Source organism: Pezoporus occidentalis, unplaced genomic scaffold, assembly GCF_034315485.1.
Source record: "Pezoporus occidentalis ecotype Australia unplaced genomic scaffold, CSIRO_AGI_Poc_V1 ctg44, whole genome shotgun sequence".
Taxonomy (NCBI): Eukaryota; Metazoa; Chordata; class Aves; order Psittaciformes; family Psittacidae; genus Pezoporus; species Pezoporus occidentalis.
Window position 1 is genome coordinate 3,648,917 of NW_026915769.1, and position 18,131 is coordinate 3,667,047.

Below are 18,131 nucleotides of genomic sequence, written 5' to 3' on the forward strand. Positions count from 1 at the left end.
GCAAGTACTTTCACATTCCTCTCTGCTTTTCCCTTATCCTCTCTTGCTTTAGACTTTATCTTTGGGCCAGAGGCTGGCTGGCTCTTACCACGCATTTGTTACTGCTTTTAGCATAATGAGATCCCTGGACTGATTTGGGCTTCTTGGCGCAGCTCTAATGCTGAAGGTAGCAGTTCACCTGCAATTGCTTCTCTGTTGGGAAATGGAGGCTAGGTGTAGGCAGTCAGGGTGTTCAGGAGAGCTCTGCTGTTCGTGGGTGAGGATTTCAGCACATACATTATCTCCCCTGGTGGGTACTCTTACTAGAAAGTAAGCAACAATAGCCACCTTTTGTCATGACTATAATGTCATTAGCATGAAATGACAATGGTGTCTGGCAATACAAAACTGATGCTGTCCAGTCATTCACAGTAAGCACAGAGAGCAGGGACATAATTCAGCAGGTTTTTCGACAGGCTCTTGCAACCTTACAGTAAAAAGACACAGTCCCTTTCAGTATCTTTGTTCTGGTTTCATCTAGGCTTGCCCCTTTCACAAGAGGACTCCCTCAGCAAAGAATATTTTGTGAGTTTTTCTCTAGGCCAGGATGCCCTGTTGAAATTAGTAGCTATGCATTTGAGATGAGAGTGCCCAGAAGCCATTTGGTAAATGGGATCCTAGATTTATTGCCTGAACCTGCCCTTTTGGGATGCTGATGAGTGTGCTGTTCAGTAGTCAAATCTCTCAATACCCTCCCTCCCCTCCAGAAAAAATGTCAGGCTGGAGAGCTCTTCTGGAGGCAAACAGGCAACTTGAGCAGGAGGTGAATTTCCATTTCATATCTGAGAAATGCTGAAGGTGCTTTTCTGGTGAGAATGAGTCTCATGCTCGAGTGGAGCAACCTTCCTAATGCCAAATTTCACTCTAGCACATCACAAGTATCTGGTTAATCAAACACTCCTCCTTGACCAATGTTCATCTCACCCCTCAGGTACGAAGGTATAGTATATCACAGAAACACTCATACAGACCACCTTTGGTTACAGCTTCCATAAAGCAAGCAGACAAATAAATCACACTGCAGCTCTGATGGAGTTTTGTGAACTGTGGCATGAAGTATAAAACCTGCCAGATTGGGAAAGATACAGACTGAGTCAGGGAACAGCTAAGGGGACTGCAGAAGGTCCTTGGTTCAGATTGCATAGCATGCATTTTTTGATATTAATTTTAAACACTGGGCTGGGTTATTACATAAATCGGCCAATAAAGCCATATTTGGATTCAGTACACCAAGAAACATCCTACAGCAATTCCTCTGAGAGAGTTCTGTGTGAATTCAGCTTTCTGAGGTTCTTTGCCCTGGTTAGAGTAGTCAGAGACCTACTTTTCTGAGGATCTCCAAGTGTGAAATATTTGTGTGACCGATTCAGCTGCTTCTGCTGCTGCTCCCAAGTTCATGTGTTGATGGCAAGCGTCTCATTCCTGCAGTAGCACCTACACACCCTATAAAAATGGAGACAGAAGATAAAAGACTCAAAGCATATCATAAATTTTTCCCAGTATGATGCACAAATGCATGGATTACTTTTATTTTTAAAGGGGTCAAATGTGGTGAAGTGACCCCTTATTTTAGCCTTGTTTTGAGAATTTGGTCAGGGATTAACACGCATTAAGATTCAGAGAGCTTCCCTCATCAGAAGTTCTGCTAACAATACCCGCAGAGCTGTCGCCTCTAGGTGATGACTGAGCAGCTACAGAAGGGCTTTCATGTCAAATCCTCAGGATTAGGTACTTTTCTTCCATGGTAAATTGAATCACAGAGCCATATCGTGCTGTGTGCCACAGCGTGGCTTTTTGCCAAGAAATGCTTAGGGTGACAATAATTAATTGCCCAGGTGTCATGGATATGCTACAGTATCCAAGCTTGGCTGAAACAGAATAATGTGGTTGCAGGACAGGTAGGGTAAACAAAGCCACTCTTGCTAAATGGAGAGATTGCATGTACGTGATGATGTACCACAGTGGACACTAACCCCCCCTGTAATAAGGTAGTAGGGCTAAAATCAGGAAGCTGACATATATGATTTTTTCCTCTTTTGGACATTCAGCCCTTAAGTTTTTTCCACCTGTTTTTGTAACATGTGAGGTTCTCGAACTACATAAAGCATGACACGTTCTCAGAGGTGGAAAAAGAAGGATTAAAAAATGTATGGTGGAAACTATTTTTTAATGAGGCTACTTTAAGTACAGTTATTGCATTTTAGGCATGAGTGATTTCACAGCATTGTCAACATTAAAACCCATTGCGAGGTTTGGCTGGCAGGCAAACCAGAGATCTAAAAGCACTTCAAGTTTGCCAAACCAAGATAAGAGCACATCTCTCTGAAGTTATTTGGTATCCTTAATAAAGATCATAGTATTTGTAAACTAGCCAAACCTCAGTAAAATCAAAGGTTGTTTTTAATTCTTTCATAATAGCAAGGCTCCATATGATCCAACATGACAGATAATAGCTTTGAAAATATTTACCATTTGTTTCTGGCCAAAAAAAGTATTAATACCATGAGGCCTCTTTATTGCCTCTTTATTTGATGCATTTCAGCAGCCAAAGCTTTCTAGAGAAGCCCAAGTGTTAATGAAATTAAACTTCATTGAGTGGTTGAAGGATAGCATTTCTAATAAATTGAATCCCAAATTTGTGATCTCTTGAATAAGGCAGAAAGATGCCTTTTCATGCTGAAATGCAATTCCTGTACTGTAATGTCCTTTTTAATTCAGAGGTAAAATTAAAGGCAAAAGGAGAAGCAGATTCCATTTTAGTTTAACTTAAAATGAGATATGTACAGTAGGCGGAAACTTCAAAGGCTATGAGTACCTGGAGAGTTTTAGAGACAATTGTTTGGACAGTCTTTAAAGGAGGGCCTTGTCTTTACATGGTTTAAAAACGATTACTGTGATCAATAGATGCTCTGACCATGGAGAGATATGAGCAATAGATGTTGCTTATGGTCGCAGGCTTGGGCCCACCTTGTTATACTACACTGGGTTTTTTTGAGGGATGTCTTGCCCTTCCCCTGATCCTCTTTTACACCTCTCAGAGAAGGAAACAGTACACGTTTGAGCTGCACTGTTGGGTAGTGGTTACTGAATTGCTCCAGGGACACAGGCATTTTTGTCTGTTCCTGCGATAACATGGTCAGAACTGCATCAACTGGCCTAAGTCATTAGGAGTCCTGTTTATGCCACTGGGGGGATACTCACCATTACAGTACCTAAACCACCATTGCCTTTCTGTTCCTTAATAGGGAACACTGGGATTGTATTATGTGATCTGGAGCTTTGTGGGTGCTCAAAAGGGAAACCCCTCTCCTGTTGACCTCTGTGCTAACGCTCCAGGCCTTTCCCTGTTGTCAGCATTAGTGCTTTTGGGGCAAGCTACATTTTTGGTTCTTTCAGGTGTTAATCCAAGGGAAGGGGTGGAGGATATAGCAGGTCCACTATTTTTGGTCAGCTTAAACCAACAGTGAAGTAGCCCTGAGTGTATGTACCTTATGAAAATATGATTTTATGTTCAGGCTGACTTCTGAAGCAGTTTATAAGCACTTGGTTTCTCAATAGCTGAAAATTAGGCCATTCTCTTAGGAATTTGAATAAAGATCTGGGAGATCCATGTTTGAAAAGCACATGTTTTTGAAACTCTTGCCCCCAGATACTTCAGCAAAGATATGTACAGCCAGCCACATTCCCACAAAGCATTTCTCCATCAGCATGGAAACCTTGTTAACATCCAACTCTAAACTGACTCTCAAAATCTATTATTTTGTGAAGTGTTCAGCATCAAACTTGAATGAAGGTCTAACTCACGAGGGCAATATACTTCAGAGCAAGAGGAAATCTATTTCAGTACTTGTATTTTGATTAATGAGTTTTCTGAATCCTGTAACCATGTTTATGTTTGTCAGCTGTGGAAGCTCAAGGATTAATGATATCTTCAGAGCTATTTTTCTGTATATGATTTGATGCCTGCAGTGATGATTACCAAGAAATATTTCATTTTCCAAAGAGTAGCCACTTATTAATAAAAACTGATTATATCAGAAACTATCAGAGCACCACACAGCAGGAGCCTACATTGTTATTGTCACAAACAATTGAGAGAAATACAGATAGCTTTCAGGAAAATTAAAAAAAAAAAAAAAGAAAAAAATGAAAAGGATTATTTAGCTTTTGAGAGATGGAGGAATCTAAGGTGTACATTAACTGTCTGAAGTCAGCGGACATCTGGTGGTCTGGGAAATGCCTGTCATTTGACAGCTAGATTGCGCCTTTAGGCACAGTCATGAACTAAGGAGGCCTGGAGGAACATAATGCCTGTGAGACTGCTTACAGAGGCACAGCCCACTTCTGTGAAGCACAACAAGAAGGGCTTCTGCAAGTACATCAACAGCAAGAGAAAGACTAGGAAAAATGTGCCTATGAAAGGGGCAGGAAACCTGGTGACTAAAGACATAGAGAAAGCTGAATTGAATGCCACCTTTACGTCATTCTTCACTGATAAGACTGGCCTTCATGAGTCCTGGAGCCCTCATAGCAACAGGAGAGTATGGAGCAAGAAATACTAACCCTCAGTGGAGGAGGATCAGGTTAGTGAACTTTTCATAGAATCATAGAATCACAGAATGACCTAGATCAAGTCCAGCCTTCATCCTATCACTGCCAAGTCCACCACTAAACCATGTCAATGCCACATCTACAGATCTTTTAACTATCTCCAGGGACAGTGACTCCACCACTGCCCTGGGCAGCCTGTTCCAGTGCCTGAGCACCCTTTCTGTGAAGAAATGTTTCCTAATACCCAATATAAACCTCCCCTGGCACTGTTTGAGGCCATTTCCTCTTTCCTATCACTTGTTATTTGGGAGAAGAGACCAACTCCCACCTCACTACAACCTCCTTTCAGGCAGTTGTAGAGAGTGATAAGGTCCCCCCTGAGCCTTCTCTTCCTCAGCCTAAAACCCCCAGTTCCCTCAGCTGTTCCTCATCACACTTGTGCTCCAGACCCTTCACCAGCTTTGTTGCCATTCTCTGGACCTGCTCCAGCACGTCAATGTCTCTCTCGTAGTGAGGAGACAAGAAGTGAGCACAGGATTTTAGGTGAGGCCTCACCAGTGCCAAGTACAGGGGGATGCTCACTGACCTGGCCCTGCTGACCACACCATCTCTGATACAAGGCAGGCTATCCTTTGCCTTCTCAGCTGCCTGGGCACACTGACTTATGTTCAGCTTCGTCAATCAGCACCCCCAAACAAAAAAACTGGACATATCCAAGTCCATGAGAGCTGATGGGATTCCCCCACAAGTGCTGACGGAACTGGCCAATGTCGTTGTGAGGCCACTCTCCATCATTTTTGAAAGGCTGTGGTGATCAGAAGTTCCTGTGGACTGGAAGAAAGCAAATGTCACAGCAATCTTCAAGAATGAGGATTTAAGGAACTACAGACCCATCAGCCTTGCCTCAGTCCCTGGTAAGGTGATGGTGCAAATCCGTCTGGAGAATATTTCCAAATGTACGGAGGACAAGAAGGTGGCTGGGAGTAGTCAACAAAGGTTTATGAAGAGGAAATTGTGCCTGACCAACCCGACAGCTTTCTACAAAAAGATTACTGGATTAGCAGATGAGAGAAGAGTGAATGTTGCTTGTTTTGACTTTAGTAAGATACAGAGGCATTAAGGTTTTCAACACTGTTTCCCTTAATATTCCCATAGGCAACCTGAGGAAATGTAGACTTGATAAGTGAACAGTGAGGTAGATGAACTGCCACACTCAAAGGTTTGTGATCATCAACACAGCTAGCAGCCAGTCACCAATGATATAACTGAAGGTTCAGTACTGGGGCCAATTTCTTCATTAATGGCCTGGATGATGGGACTGAGTATGGGCTGACAGGAACCTTATGAACTCTAGCAAAGGGAAATGCACAGTCCTACCCCAGGGGACCAATAGCCCTGTGTACGAATACACACTGGCACTTACCAGCTGGAAAACAGTTTTACAGAGAAAGACCTGAGGGTCCTGGGGAACACCAAGTTGATCCTGAGCTAATAATGTGCCCTTGCACCAAAAGCAGCCAATGGGCTGCGTGAGGAAAAGCATTGGCAGCAGACTGAAGTAGGTCATCCTTCCCCTCTACTCAGCACTGGCAAGATCACCACTGGAGTACTGCGTCCACTTCTGGACTTCCTGGTACAAGGCATAGTGGACATAGGAGAGAGAGTCTAGAAGGTGATTAAGGCACTGAAGCATCCATAATATGAGTAGAGGCTGGGAGAGTTGGGGCTGTTCAGCCTGGAGGAGAGGAGGCTCCGAGGGAATCTGATCAATATAATGGTAGGAAATAAAGTAGAAAAACTCTTCTCAGTGGCATGGAAAGGACAAAAGTCAATGAGCACAAATTGAAATACAGGATATTCCATTTAAACATGTGAAAACACTTCTTTACTGTAAAGGTGGTTGAACACTGGAACGGGTTGCCTAGAGCTGAGGAGTTTCCATCCATTTAGATATTCAAAACCAGACTGAACACAGACCAGAGCAAGATGTTCTAGGTGACTATGCTTTGAGCAACGGATTGGTCTTCAGAGGTGCTTCCTGTCTCAACTGTTCCATGATTTTGATTCTGGACTGCAGTGATGTTGAAAACATGACAGAACTGGACTTAGTAGCTTTCACTCTACCAAAGGCAGTAAAAGATTCTCTATAACATGCAATGGTTGACACACTATATTTTCAAAGCTAGGATACATTAAGCAATTACCCAACAGTTGATTCACTTCCCTTCTCCCCTGGGTCAGTAAGTACTCTAGTAACCATGTTGGCAGAGCAATTTAAGCACCAAAAATCATTACTTTGGCATAACCTTTTGGAATAAAGAGCAGCCTTTAGGAAAGGAATTTAATTAAAGTTTAATGTATGCAAAGCCCCAAAGCTTTTTGCAGGAAAAAAAAAAAACAACCGTGGATAAAATACCCTAAAATATGTATTTTCTGTTTGTGATGAGGATGTGAATTATTTGTCAACCTTATTGATGAACTTCATATATATGTAATGAATACTGAATGAGAAATAACTTTTTTCTTACAAATCTTAACATGACTTCTTTGAGTTGTCTACAGAGCCAAAACCCAATTTGGCTATATAGTTTTGGCTCCACACTATAGATAAGTATTTACATGTTTTAGGTTGAGATAGTCTCGTATTCAAGTCTAACCAGCAACTTATTGTCTATGGTTTGATCCAAGGAAGCACCCAGCATGGCTGGATTTTTTTTCTTTTGATCCTACCAGCTTTGCCTTTTACAATAGCCACTGCAACGATCATTTCTCTAGTCCTAAACTTCCTAATTGCCTGCACATCTTCTTTGAAACTATAACTAGGGTCTTAAGTAACACTGATGCATCTGAGATGTTTACTCTTAATTTTGAAAATCTTGGCCAGCAGTATAAAGCAAGAGGCCTAGAGGAGAAAAGCAAACTTGAAATTATAGTCCAGGATCTTGCATTAACATGAGGAGATTGGTCTTCTTGTATTGCTTAAGGGAATAGAATAGAATCATAGAATAGTTACGGTTGGAAAGGACCTTAAGATCATCAAGTTCCAACCCCCCTGCCATGGGCAGGGACACCTCACATTAAACCGTATTACCCAAGGCCTCGTCCAACCTGGTCTTGAACACTGCCAGGAATGGAGCATTCACAACCTCCCTGGGCAACCCATTCCAGTGCCTCACCAACCTTACAGGAAAGAATTTCATCCTTATATCCAATCTAAACTTCCCCTGTTTAAGTTTTAACCTGTTACCTCTTGTCCTATCACTACAGTCCCTAACGAACAGTCCCTCCCCAGCATCCCTATAGGCCCCCTTCAGATACTGGAAGGCTGCTCTGAGGTCTCCACACAGCCTTCTCTTCTCCAGGCTGAACAGCCCCAACTTTCTCAGCCTGTCTTCATACAGGAGGTGCTCCAGTCCCCTGATCATCCTCGTGGCCCTTCTCTGGACTTTTTCCAACAGTTCCATGTCCTTTTATGTTGAGGACACCAGAACTGTACACAATACTCCAAGTGAGGTCTCATGAGAGCAGAGTAGAGGGGCAGGATCACTTCCTTTGACCTGCTGGTCACGCTCCTTTTGATGCAGCCCAGAATACAGTTGGCTTTCTGGGCTGCGAGCGCACACTGCCTGCTCATGTTCATTTTCTCATTGACCAGCACCCCCAAGGCCTTCTCCGCAGGGCTGCTCTGAATCTCTTCTTTGCCCAACCTGTAGCTGTGCCTGGGATTGCTCCGACCCAGGTGTAGGACCTTGCACTTGTCATGGTTAAACTTCATGAGGTTGGAATCAGCCCACCTCACAAGCATGTCAAGGTCCCTCTGGATGGCATTCCTTCCCTCCAGGGTATCAACTGAACCACGCAGCTTTGTGTCATCGGCAGACTTGCTGAGGGCACACTCAACCCCACTGTCCATGTCATTGACGAAGTTCTTAAACAAGACCAGTCCCAACACCAATCCCTGAGGGACACCACTCGTTACTGGTCTCCAGCTGGACATTGAAAACTCATAAACATGCTTTTCCCCTACAAAAACTTGTTCTCCACTTGTTACACTAGCATGCTGGTGTTCAGGGCTGTTTTTCTTTTAATAGCCATGCACTGGCTTTAGGTTCCAGGAGGCTGAGGTGATCACCTCTGCTTCATTACTTCAACATCCACATGAGATTAAAGAAGTTCACTAACGTTAGGGGACAGCCTGTGTCCATCCTTTGTATATTATCATATGTACCTGTGGCCTGACACAGACTAGCAGAGTATTTAAAGGCTATTTTTGTGATTCCGAAAGATCTACTGTTTAAAAAAGTGCAGTTACTGTTGTATTGTGACAGCTAGGACTGTTCATCTCTGACAAGGATGTAAAAAGGACTGAAGTGGTTTCTGTGGGGAAACAGATCTAGGAACAGCCAAATGTAGGACTTCAGGACATATACTGAGATTAACTGGAAGTTAATATAAAGTACAATAAATTACCTAAGTTTCAATTGAGTTAGGCTCCAGCTCCACAGCTCTCACCACATTCTCTGGTGGTTCGATTTTTTCCAAATTAATCATTTCATGTTCCAAGTATCCATTTAAAGCACAAGGAAAATAGCTAGAGGAAAATTTATAAGGTGTCTTTTTGTGTCATTGAAATCTCTCTCTTGTAGCTGTCACTAGCAGCTCATCCCATAAGTTCCATCTGAAAAGAGGCAGCACTTTCTCTCATCATGTAATAGCACATTCTCTTGACAAGCCTTCCTGTGTTATTTTTTTTTTAAAGGGGTGCATTTTGTGATGGATATTTTTTAGCTTTCCTCAGCCCTTAGACCTGTTGCTGTCTATGACTGTATTGTACAGTGGAGCTGATATTAGCATTCTCATGCAGTCATATTCCACACTATAATTCATATATATCATATGCTGAGTTGCTGTTAATTCTACCTAATGCAAAATACTCTTTTTTTATATATATATGGTCAGTAGTTCCACTTGCAGTAGAGTGAATGAAGACTAATTCTTAGTTGCCCTATTGGTTTCTTTTAATATTGCATTGCCAGGATGCAAACACAAGTTCCCTCCCTAGTGCAGTGTGTGCTTACTTTGAAGGAAAAGCAAACAATGACCTATGTTCAGACTTGTTTGTCTGCCTGTGGTATTTCAAATATATATCCCATTCTTATTCTTTTAGATATTTTTTACAGAGTGCTTCATTTAAAAGAGACCTCTGAATTAATATAAAGATGTGTTTTGTTCTATTTAAGACTGGATTAATATGTTAACTATAGATTAATGATTCAGAACAGTGGATTATTCTTCTTTTCACCACCTTATGCTCTTTTCATAACTCCTCACCATCCATCCTAAGTTTAATCAGTTTGTGGTCACTTTTTATTGGATCACAGTTCATACAATAAAAGAACGTAAAGAAGAAAGGGGAAAAAAAGAGCAAATTTTCCTAAATAAATTGTTTGCTCCTAGAAAAACTTGCCAAATGAGTACTTGCCTGTAATGGCAAATGTGAAGTCTTGCAGTAACGAAAATGGGGCAAGACTTTTGGATTCAACTGATAGTAAAAAGCCACATCTCTTTGTTAACTTTCCACCAGAGAAGAATCACAGAAAGGAGACTGGGTGCTTGCTGTAAGCAAAAAGAAAAGCAAAAAAAGTGGTTTTGTTACCCTCCTTTGATGACCAGAACAAAACAATATAGCTGTAACCATGTGTATAGGGGAAAAGATGGGAAGGTGGTAAGAGAAAAAGATCTCTTGTTCTTGCTACTTAACACAAAGCTTGAAATGTGGTTGAGGGAATTGATCACATTTTTGATAACTGTGTTTATTGTATTTTCCTGAGCATAGCCCATGGGCTACCTGGAAGAACAGCTTTTGATTTGGCAGTAGTTTGGATTGTTTATATATCCACAAAGGCATAAGCCTGCATATGCAGGTAAGGCAAGAGGAGGTTTACTTCAGCACATCGCCTCTTTCAGCAATCATCTGATACAGCTGCACAGTAATCACCAGTCCTTGCTGACCCTCTCTTAAGCCTCTGATTCCTTCCCTGCTCTCCTAATACTTCTCAGCTTTTTTTTTGGGGGGGGGAGGGGGTGGTGTCCTTAGAATTTAGGTTATCTGAGGCTCTCTTTTTGAGGAATGCATGCAATTCGTGTCTGTACTGTGTTCTTACGATGATACAGATTTAAATACTTGACTAGACTCAAGAATCAATCCCTGTGGAAAATACTGTCACCTTCATTTCTGGAACAGAAAACATAAAACCACATATCCTCACTACTAACCTCAAACAGCCTTATCTAGTGGCAGTGTGGAAATAAGCTTCTTTAGTTCTGCTTTGCTTTCAGGCAAACTGTGGTCATCCCTGTTTAGAGGAACTTTTTCTAGAGAAAATGCAAATGCAGTATTCAGCAAGAGGTGTAAGGAACACAATGACCCACACTCATTGCAAGTGTAATTGCTGCAAATTTTGTGGTTAGCACTGAAAAGAAAAAAAAAAAAAAGGAAGAAAAAAAAAAGAAAATAAGAAAAGTTTTGGTTTTTTTTAAGTATTTAAAGAGCTTATTATTTAACTATATAAAGAGTTTTGCAAGTGCTCCTTCACTGTACTGAGCACTGAGCTTAGCACAGAAGTCAGAATTAGGAGTCTGGATTTCTGGAGACAAGATATTAACACATGATAATGCGGGGACTTGTCATCCAGAATGGGTTAGTATGGTATGGTAACAAAACAGCAGTGTTTCTCCTAAGTTCAAAATACAGCTTCTTAGCAAATCAACTGCCTAACACAAAAATACAAGCAGAAACCAGACACAGAGGTGAATTGCCTGAGGGTCTGACATATTTCAAAGCAGAGAAATGTAATGATATCTTAAAGAGGTATAGACAAGCCAAGGAATACCTGTGGCATATCAAGAACAAGTCTTATGAGGAATGACTGAGGGAACTTTGGTTGTTCAGCCTGGAGAAAAGGAGGCTCAAGGGGGGACCTTATCACTCTCTACAGCTACCTGAAAGGAGATTGCAGTGAGGTGGGGGTCAGCCTCTTCTCTCAAACAGCAAGTAATAGAACAAGAGGAAACGGCCTCAAGTCGCACCAAGAGAGGTTTAGATTGGATATTAGGAAACATTTCTTCACCAAGAAGGGCTATCAAGCACTAGAACAGGCTGCCCAGGGAAGTGGTTGAGTCCCCATCCCTGAAGGTATTTAAAAGATGTGTAGATCTGGCTTTTAGGGACATGGTTTAGTGGTGGACTTGGCAGTGCTGGGTTAACGGTTGAGGCTGATGATCTTAAGGGTCTTTCCCAACCTAAACTATTCTATGATTCTATCTGATTACAATACCAGAAATTCTGCTGAAAGGCTTAATAAGATTAACAGTATTAGCCTCGATGTCTTATTTATCCCATCTCCTTTGATAAGCAAAGCCTCAGTAATCCAGTAACAGCAACTCTAAGACTGTTGGCTGTTGTCATTATTCTCACTTGTAAATAAGTATTATATATTATTTAGGTTAATGTCTTCACCTCATATGGTACATACTTTTACCTTAGACAAAATCAAAATATGAAACATGAAAGAAGAAGAAACAGAGCAAGAGGGCAGCTCAGAGTATTCATCACAGAGCTTTAAAAGTTCTGGGCCATGGTCTGACTATCACTGCAGAAATAACTGTGACATCCAAAAACTTACTAACTCTCAAGCCAAGGCTGTTTGCTTACACAGATCAGCAGATGGAAAGGATTGGTGTAGATCCTGTTTACAATAAGGGCAAAGTGTGGAAGAAAAAGGAGTCTTATCACTGTTTTTTGAAAGGAGGTCAGCAAACCATGAAGATACCCAAGCAGATTTGGGATGTGTAATAACATCTGTGCTCGGTTAACAAAAAGCAAAACCAAACAAAGGGGAGCTGATGGAAAGTAGTCTGCTTGGCCTGCAACACATAGGGTTTTCTGTAGGTTGGCTCACAGATTACGAACTGAAGAGTATAAACAGCAACAGAAGCACATGAGAGTGGAGGGTAAAAGCACTTGCTTGAGTAGATGTGCCTGTAGGCAAGACAACAGAGAGGCTCAGTATTGCCTGGCACATGAGATTCAGCAGCAGTACGAATTTCCTTGTTCAGTTATAAGTGATTCACCCTATTTTAATGTAGCTAAACATTCCCTGTTTGTTGGGGGGGGGGGGTTGGTGTGGGGGGAGGGGGGGGTGGTGTTTGTGCAAAATGCTAACCTAGCTGAAATCTAATTTTATTGGAAAAGGATGTGAGTGAACTTGCATTAATAAACTCACCCCATTTACTGACTGCAGGGTCTGGAGCTCTGGTCCCAGAGAGGACTAGCTGATGGTGGTATTTGAGAGCCCCCTATTTTAAGGTCATTTAATGCGCAACACCACTGTTCTCCTGGCCTCTTACAGAAACTGACTCACAGGACAGTGTGTAATGCTACAGTGATCCAAGACCAAGTCCCAGCCTGCAGTTACCCCATGTCAAATCTGAGTGGCTCCATCCAGCTACTTCGGATTTAGACTGGTATAATAGAGATCAAAAAGCAGTCAGTGATTCTGTTTAGTACATTTAAAAATGGTAACCTTCCTATTACTATCAAGTATGCTTTTATACTTGCTATTCAGCTATAAATGCTGAAGGGTGCCAGACCACAAATCTGGACCCAGCAGTAGTCTGCCAAAAGGCATAGTGGAACAACATGTTTAGGAAAATGTTGCAGTAACTGATAAATCCACATTGCTTAAAAACATCCAGAATTATTCCACATGGCATCTTCAAATGTGTTCTATCCTAAATGCTCTGGAGATATCGACTGATACATTCAACCATGTATGTGAATTATATGTACCAGGAATGAGTCTCAGGCTTTTTTTAAAGACATCTGTTTGTGGAAGTAGGCACAAGGTACTGCTTTATCTGGGTCTGGATTAGTTGCATTTTCACTCATCCCTGACATGAGTAGCACAAGACATTAGAGAATTAGACACAGGTAGTATCAAAAGGCAGTGACACATTATAGCAGGAAGTCTTTAACGCTGTTCCTGAGACAAATCCTGGGACTACTGCAACAGGAGCGCTGGGAACTGGATAAACATGGAGCCACGTTTCAGGCTCTGGGCAGTTTTGCTATTGCATGGTTTCCACCCTCATTTGTCCTTGAGTTTGGTGGAGAAAAAACTCAGGTTTTCCATTTGAGCCCTTTTCATTAAATGGAAAAAAAAAAGAGCTTGCGATGAGTAAATCTGCCAGGAACTGAAAACCTGCCACATGCTTTTGTCCAGTAGAACATTTCATGGTTTTATTCTTACTCTTTTTTTTTTCTACTCTTCTGCACATTTAGAGTGACTGCATTCTGATGCACACAGATAAGCACAAACCCATCTGAGTTATCTTATTTATTTAATAGGAGAGGAAGAAAAGTAGTTCTTTTGCACTGGTGGTCATTTCAGCACCATCTAGGACACTGACACAGCAAACTGGATAAATAAATCTCATAAGGGTATTGTTTCTTTGTGCATTCATTCGATTTCTTGCTTTGATGTATGTGTCTTAACATGTGCAGCATTCACTTCTCAGACGACTGTTAGGCTAGATTTTAAAACTGCAGCAAGAGAACTATGTGGAAAAGTACTGCCACATGGATCACAGTGTGTTTGCCTGTTCTACCTTGAAAATAAATGTTATATTAGCAGAATGCATCCAAACAAGAATAAGAAAGTTACTAACTGCTTTGAATGCTGTGTCTCAATAATGTATAGATAGATGCCATACTATGGCATAAACTACCTTAAGTAGAATGGCATCATGTCAGAAAAAAACAAGATTTGCAATCCCACTTCTAGGCTGGAGTAGATTCCACTGGAGTAGAGCAAGAAAGTGTAGAGCACTATAAAAAGGTTGGTAAATGGAAACAGCAATCTTTGCCATCTGAGGCTTGGTGATCACTGCATGAGCTCTAACAGGCTGGGTTAAACAGCTTGCCAGTACTGAGTGATTCCAATGCTGTGTGTTTCCGCGGTTGTCAGTTAAAGCAGCGCCTGCAATAATGTGATGTGTTGTTAGCAAAATGCTTTAAATGCTACCCTAAAGGGAGGGCAATTTTAGCAAGGCTTTTCTTTTTCAATATATCATCTGCCAAGCCAAACCATTTTTATAAGGTGCAAGAGAGTAGCCAAGAAAACTACAATAAAATAAATAAATACGTATATATATATATGTATGTATGTACGTACATATAAATTGTAGGGGGAAGGATGCTTGAAAATGTATTCCTCAAATATGGCAAGCAAAGCGAATGTGGTGAAAAGTTTGCAATTTTACTGCATGCTGAAGATATTAGTTAGTATTTAGGAAAAAACTGTAATGTCATCATTGCCTTGGAAGAAGGTGCTGACAGCCTGCATAAGCAAACGTTTATCTCTCCCATCAGATCTCAAGCCAATGTGTTCGTAGGGGACTGCTGTAGGAGCTCATCTGGGACTCTGGGAAGGCACTGGTGTGCTGCCTGTTTGTGAAGCATGCAGAAGGAATACATCTTAAATAATCCTTTCTTGAACTGTGTATTTCCTTCTGAATCAAACACCCTGTCAGATAAGTCAATTGTCAGAAGGAGGTGCCTAAGGAAGGGGGTTTCCGCCAGACTGCCTCTGCTTTCTGGCTGACCTCAGGTTTATGTGATTTTGACCTTTTGGATACAACCTTTCAGATGAGAGATGTTTGGTAGCTCCCTGCTCTGTGACACCGGACCTAGAAAATGACCATGAAGTTACAACATGTTTATGATCTGATCTGGATCCTTTGGAGTCAATGGCAAAGCTCCTGCAGACTTTCTTTTGCATAGGTCTGAAACTGTAACAGTATTCTGTTTAGCCATCTTGTGCCAAGGCATGGGTAAGACCTCATGGCCCAAATGGGCCTTCCCCAGGTCCTCTCCCACGCCATGCCCGCAGGCCAGGAGGCCCATTTCAGCTTCAGTGCCTGCCTGAGCAGTGCTGGAAGAGGGCTGGTCTCCAGCTCCATCGCAGCCGTATGTCCTCTTGTTCTGGTCTCTGACCCACACATTGCCTCTGCAGTTTGCCTTTGGCCCAGTGTCATCACTATGAAGCTGGCCAGTGATGTGGGCCCTTGGATGAACCTGTCTGCCTCTTGGCCTGCCCTGCTGCCTGGCTGGAGTGGTGGGACAAGCCTGGTCTGGAGAAGCCCTGCCCTGCCACCCCCCTGAGGACCTCACCACTCTCAGCCCCCAGCTGTCCTCATCCTGCTGCATCCCAGCACTGGGGCTCCTCTGTGTAAAGCAAACAAAAGGACTAAAGCCCTAGAAGACATAACTCATTTCTTCCTTGCCAATTCCTTCCTCATTATCAAGCCCTGAAGTTGGTGAAGGAATGGCCACCATCCATGTGAGGAATGACACAGGAACAGATGCCATGGTAGTCTCACTTTCCTCATTAAGCTCTCCTGCTGGGATTGTCCACAGTAACAGTTCACAGATGAGTGTTATCTGATGTTTATAGGGAAAATGTTGGTTTTACTGCTGCATTACAACTAATTTCTACTGTTCCAAGTGAAATGTGGTTTTCAACACAGTCTTGGGGGAGCGTGCTTAGGTAGTTCTCAGGGCAATGTGTGTGCTGCCTTACTAGGGAAAGTCTTCTTATGCCCTACTTAGAAGCAGACTGCTTACAGAATTTATCTCTCTGAATAAAATGTAAAAAAATCCCCATTACTAATTTCAGGATATGTAGGTTTTCTGCATTAGCAGCATTTTAGTGTTCTTTTTAGATCTTCTTTAAGGTATTTTGATTTAAAAGTTCTATTTTATTCTTATTTTGCAAGCTTTCTTGCAAGCTCTTTGTGGATCCAACTTTCCATCAGCTATATTGAAAATGAAAGGGAGTGTAGCTCATCCGAACCCATCTGATTCTCCTATTAATCTCAGCATCCTATTTGTATCCCAACAGGTGTAGTTCGCCAGGTAAGGCCCATTGTTGGACCTTTCCATGCCATCCTGAAGCTGGAGATGAACTACGTCATGGGTGGAGTGGTATCTCATCGTAACATCGTCAATGTTCACATCTTTGTCTCCGAGTACTGGTTCTGAGAGAGTGTTTAAATTCCCAGACAAGTGAGCCGCTCTAACCAAAATCATTACTATTATGTCATATACTTGTTTGTAAAACCCCATAGCATTTTGTTTTGTTTAAATATTTGGTTTATAGTTTAAGACAAATAACAAGCTATTATGTTGATTAGACATAAGGTGGAGCAATTTAAGTGAGCCTGATGTAGTTGTCTGTATAAATAAGTAGTGTGTAAAAGTGCTCGGCTGCCTAGTGAAATTTAAAACTTCTCTAAATATTCAGGCAGATCTTAACCATTGCTCCTTGGCCAGAAATCTAGAGCGACTGAAGATGTGGAACAAAACGGATATCAGAGTTCATTGGAATGAATATATGGTGTCTTTGGATGGAAGAAGTTTGGTAAATATTAGTAATTTCACCTCGGTATTAACTACCTTGAAGGAGTCAGGTTTTCAGAAAGTGCTAAATACTCGCTTTCAGGCCCCAATAGGATAACCCTGAATAGGCACCCAAAATTGTTAATCATTTCTGAAAAGTTTAGCCTAGATATTTAAAAAACGCCATCCAGCTATGGCTACAGGAGGAAATGCAAAACAGAATCAGAAATAGCAAGAGGCTAGCAGGCTATTGCACATATTAAAAAATTACTTATTATTTGATTGTAAGATTATATTTGATTCTAACTAAACAAATACCTCTCACTGAAAGTAACCTGTTACAAGGATAAGGCATATTGCTTAAATTCCAGTCTCATCTGTACTCAACAATACATGGAAATCTCAGACCTGTACCTCCTGTCTATTATAGAGTAAAGCTCCATACCTTTTAAAAATTGGTAATAAAATTAGCATGTTAAACTGTACACTTCCTATGCACCAAAGCAAGGCATATGTAATAATATAATGAAACTCTCACAAATAAATGAATGTTTAATGTAATTTCTGGACATCAAAGTAATGTATCGTTTTTATCACAGAACAGAAAATAAATAGCTCCATGTTTCAGTTTGTTGTGTTTGTTAAGATATGAGGAAATAAACAAAGAGGGGAAATACTCAGAAGTATGTTATGGTTTCTGCTTACTGGAAAAAAAATAGATGATATATCTCCCATAAGCAAATTAATTCTATATATATATACACATTCCTCACTCGAAACAGGCCTCTGTTTTATTGGTCATTATTGGCCCTAGGCATTTGTCTCTTCCTTTTATACAAAAGCCCCTGAAGCTGAAGGGACTCTTTTGATTGACCTGAATGATCTTTGAAGAAGAATAAGGATCATCCTCTCTGATCCATTGCAAATAAAAGACCAAGCAACTTTTCTGTGTACACACAGAATTCGTAATTCCAGGGAAGCTTCTCTGACTGCAGAATTTTCACTCCTTAAAGTAAGATTTTATAACACATTCTCATAAATAAAATTTGACTGAAGGACACCTTCTTGACAGTATTTGTTT

General features: G+C 41.3%; 1 protein-coding gene across 2 annotated transcripts in view; it reads left to right on the forward strand.

The window, feature by feature from the left end:
- Positions 1-17,677, forward strand: part of FBLN1 (fibulin 1) — an 81,399-nt gene extending 63,722 nt beyond the window's left edge. For both annotated transcript variants that reach the window (XM_062634927.1, XM_062634926.1), the window contains one exon: positions 16,554-17,677. In XM_062634927.1, coding sequence (XP_062490911.1) covers positions 16,554-16,693 — 140 coding nt within the window. In that variant the 3' untranslated portion in view covers positions 16,694-17,677. The remainder of the gene's footprint in view (positions 1-16,553) is intronic.
- The last annotated feature ends 454 nt before the right edge of the window (positions 17,678-18,131 follow it).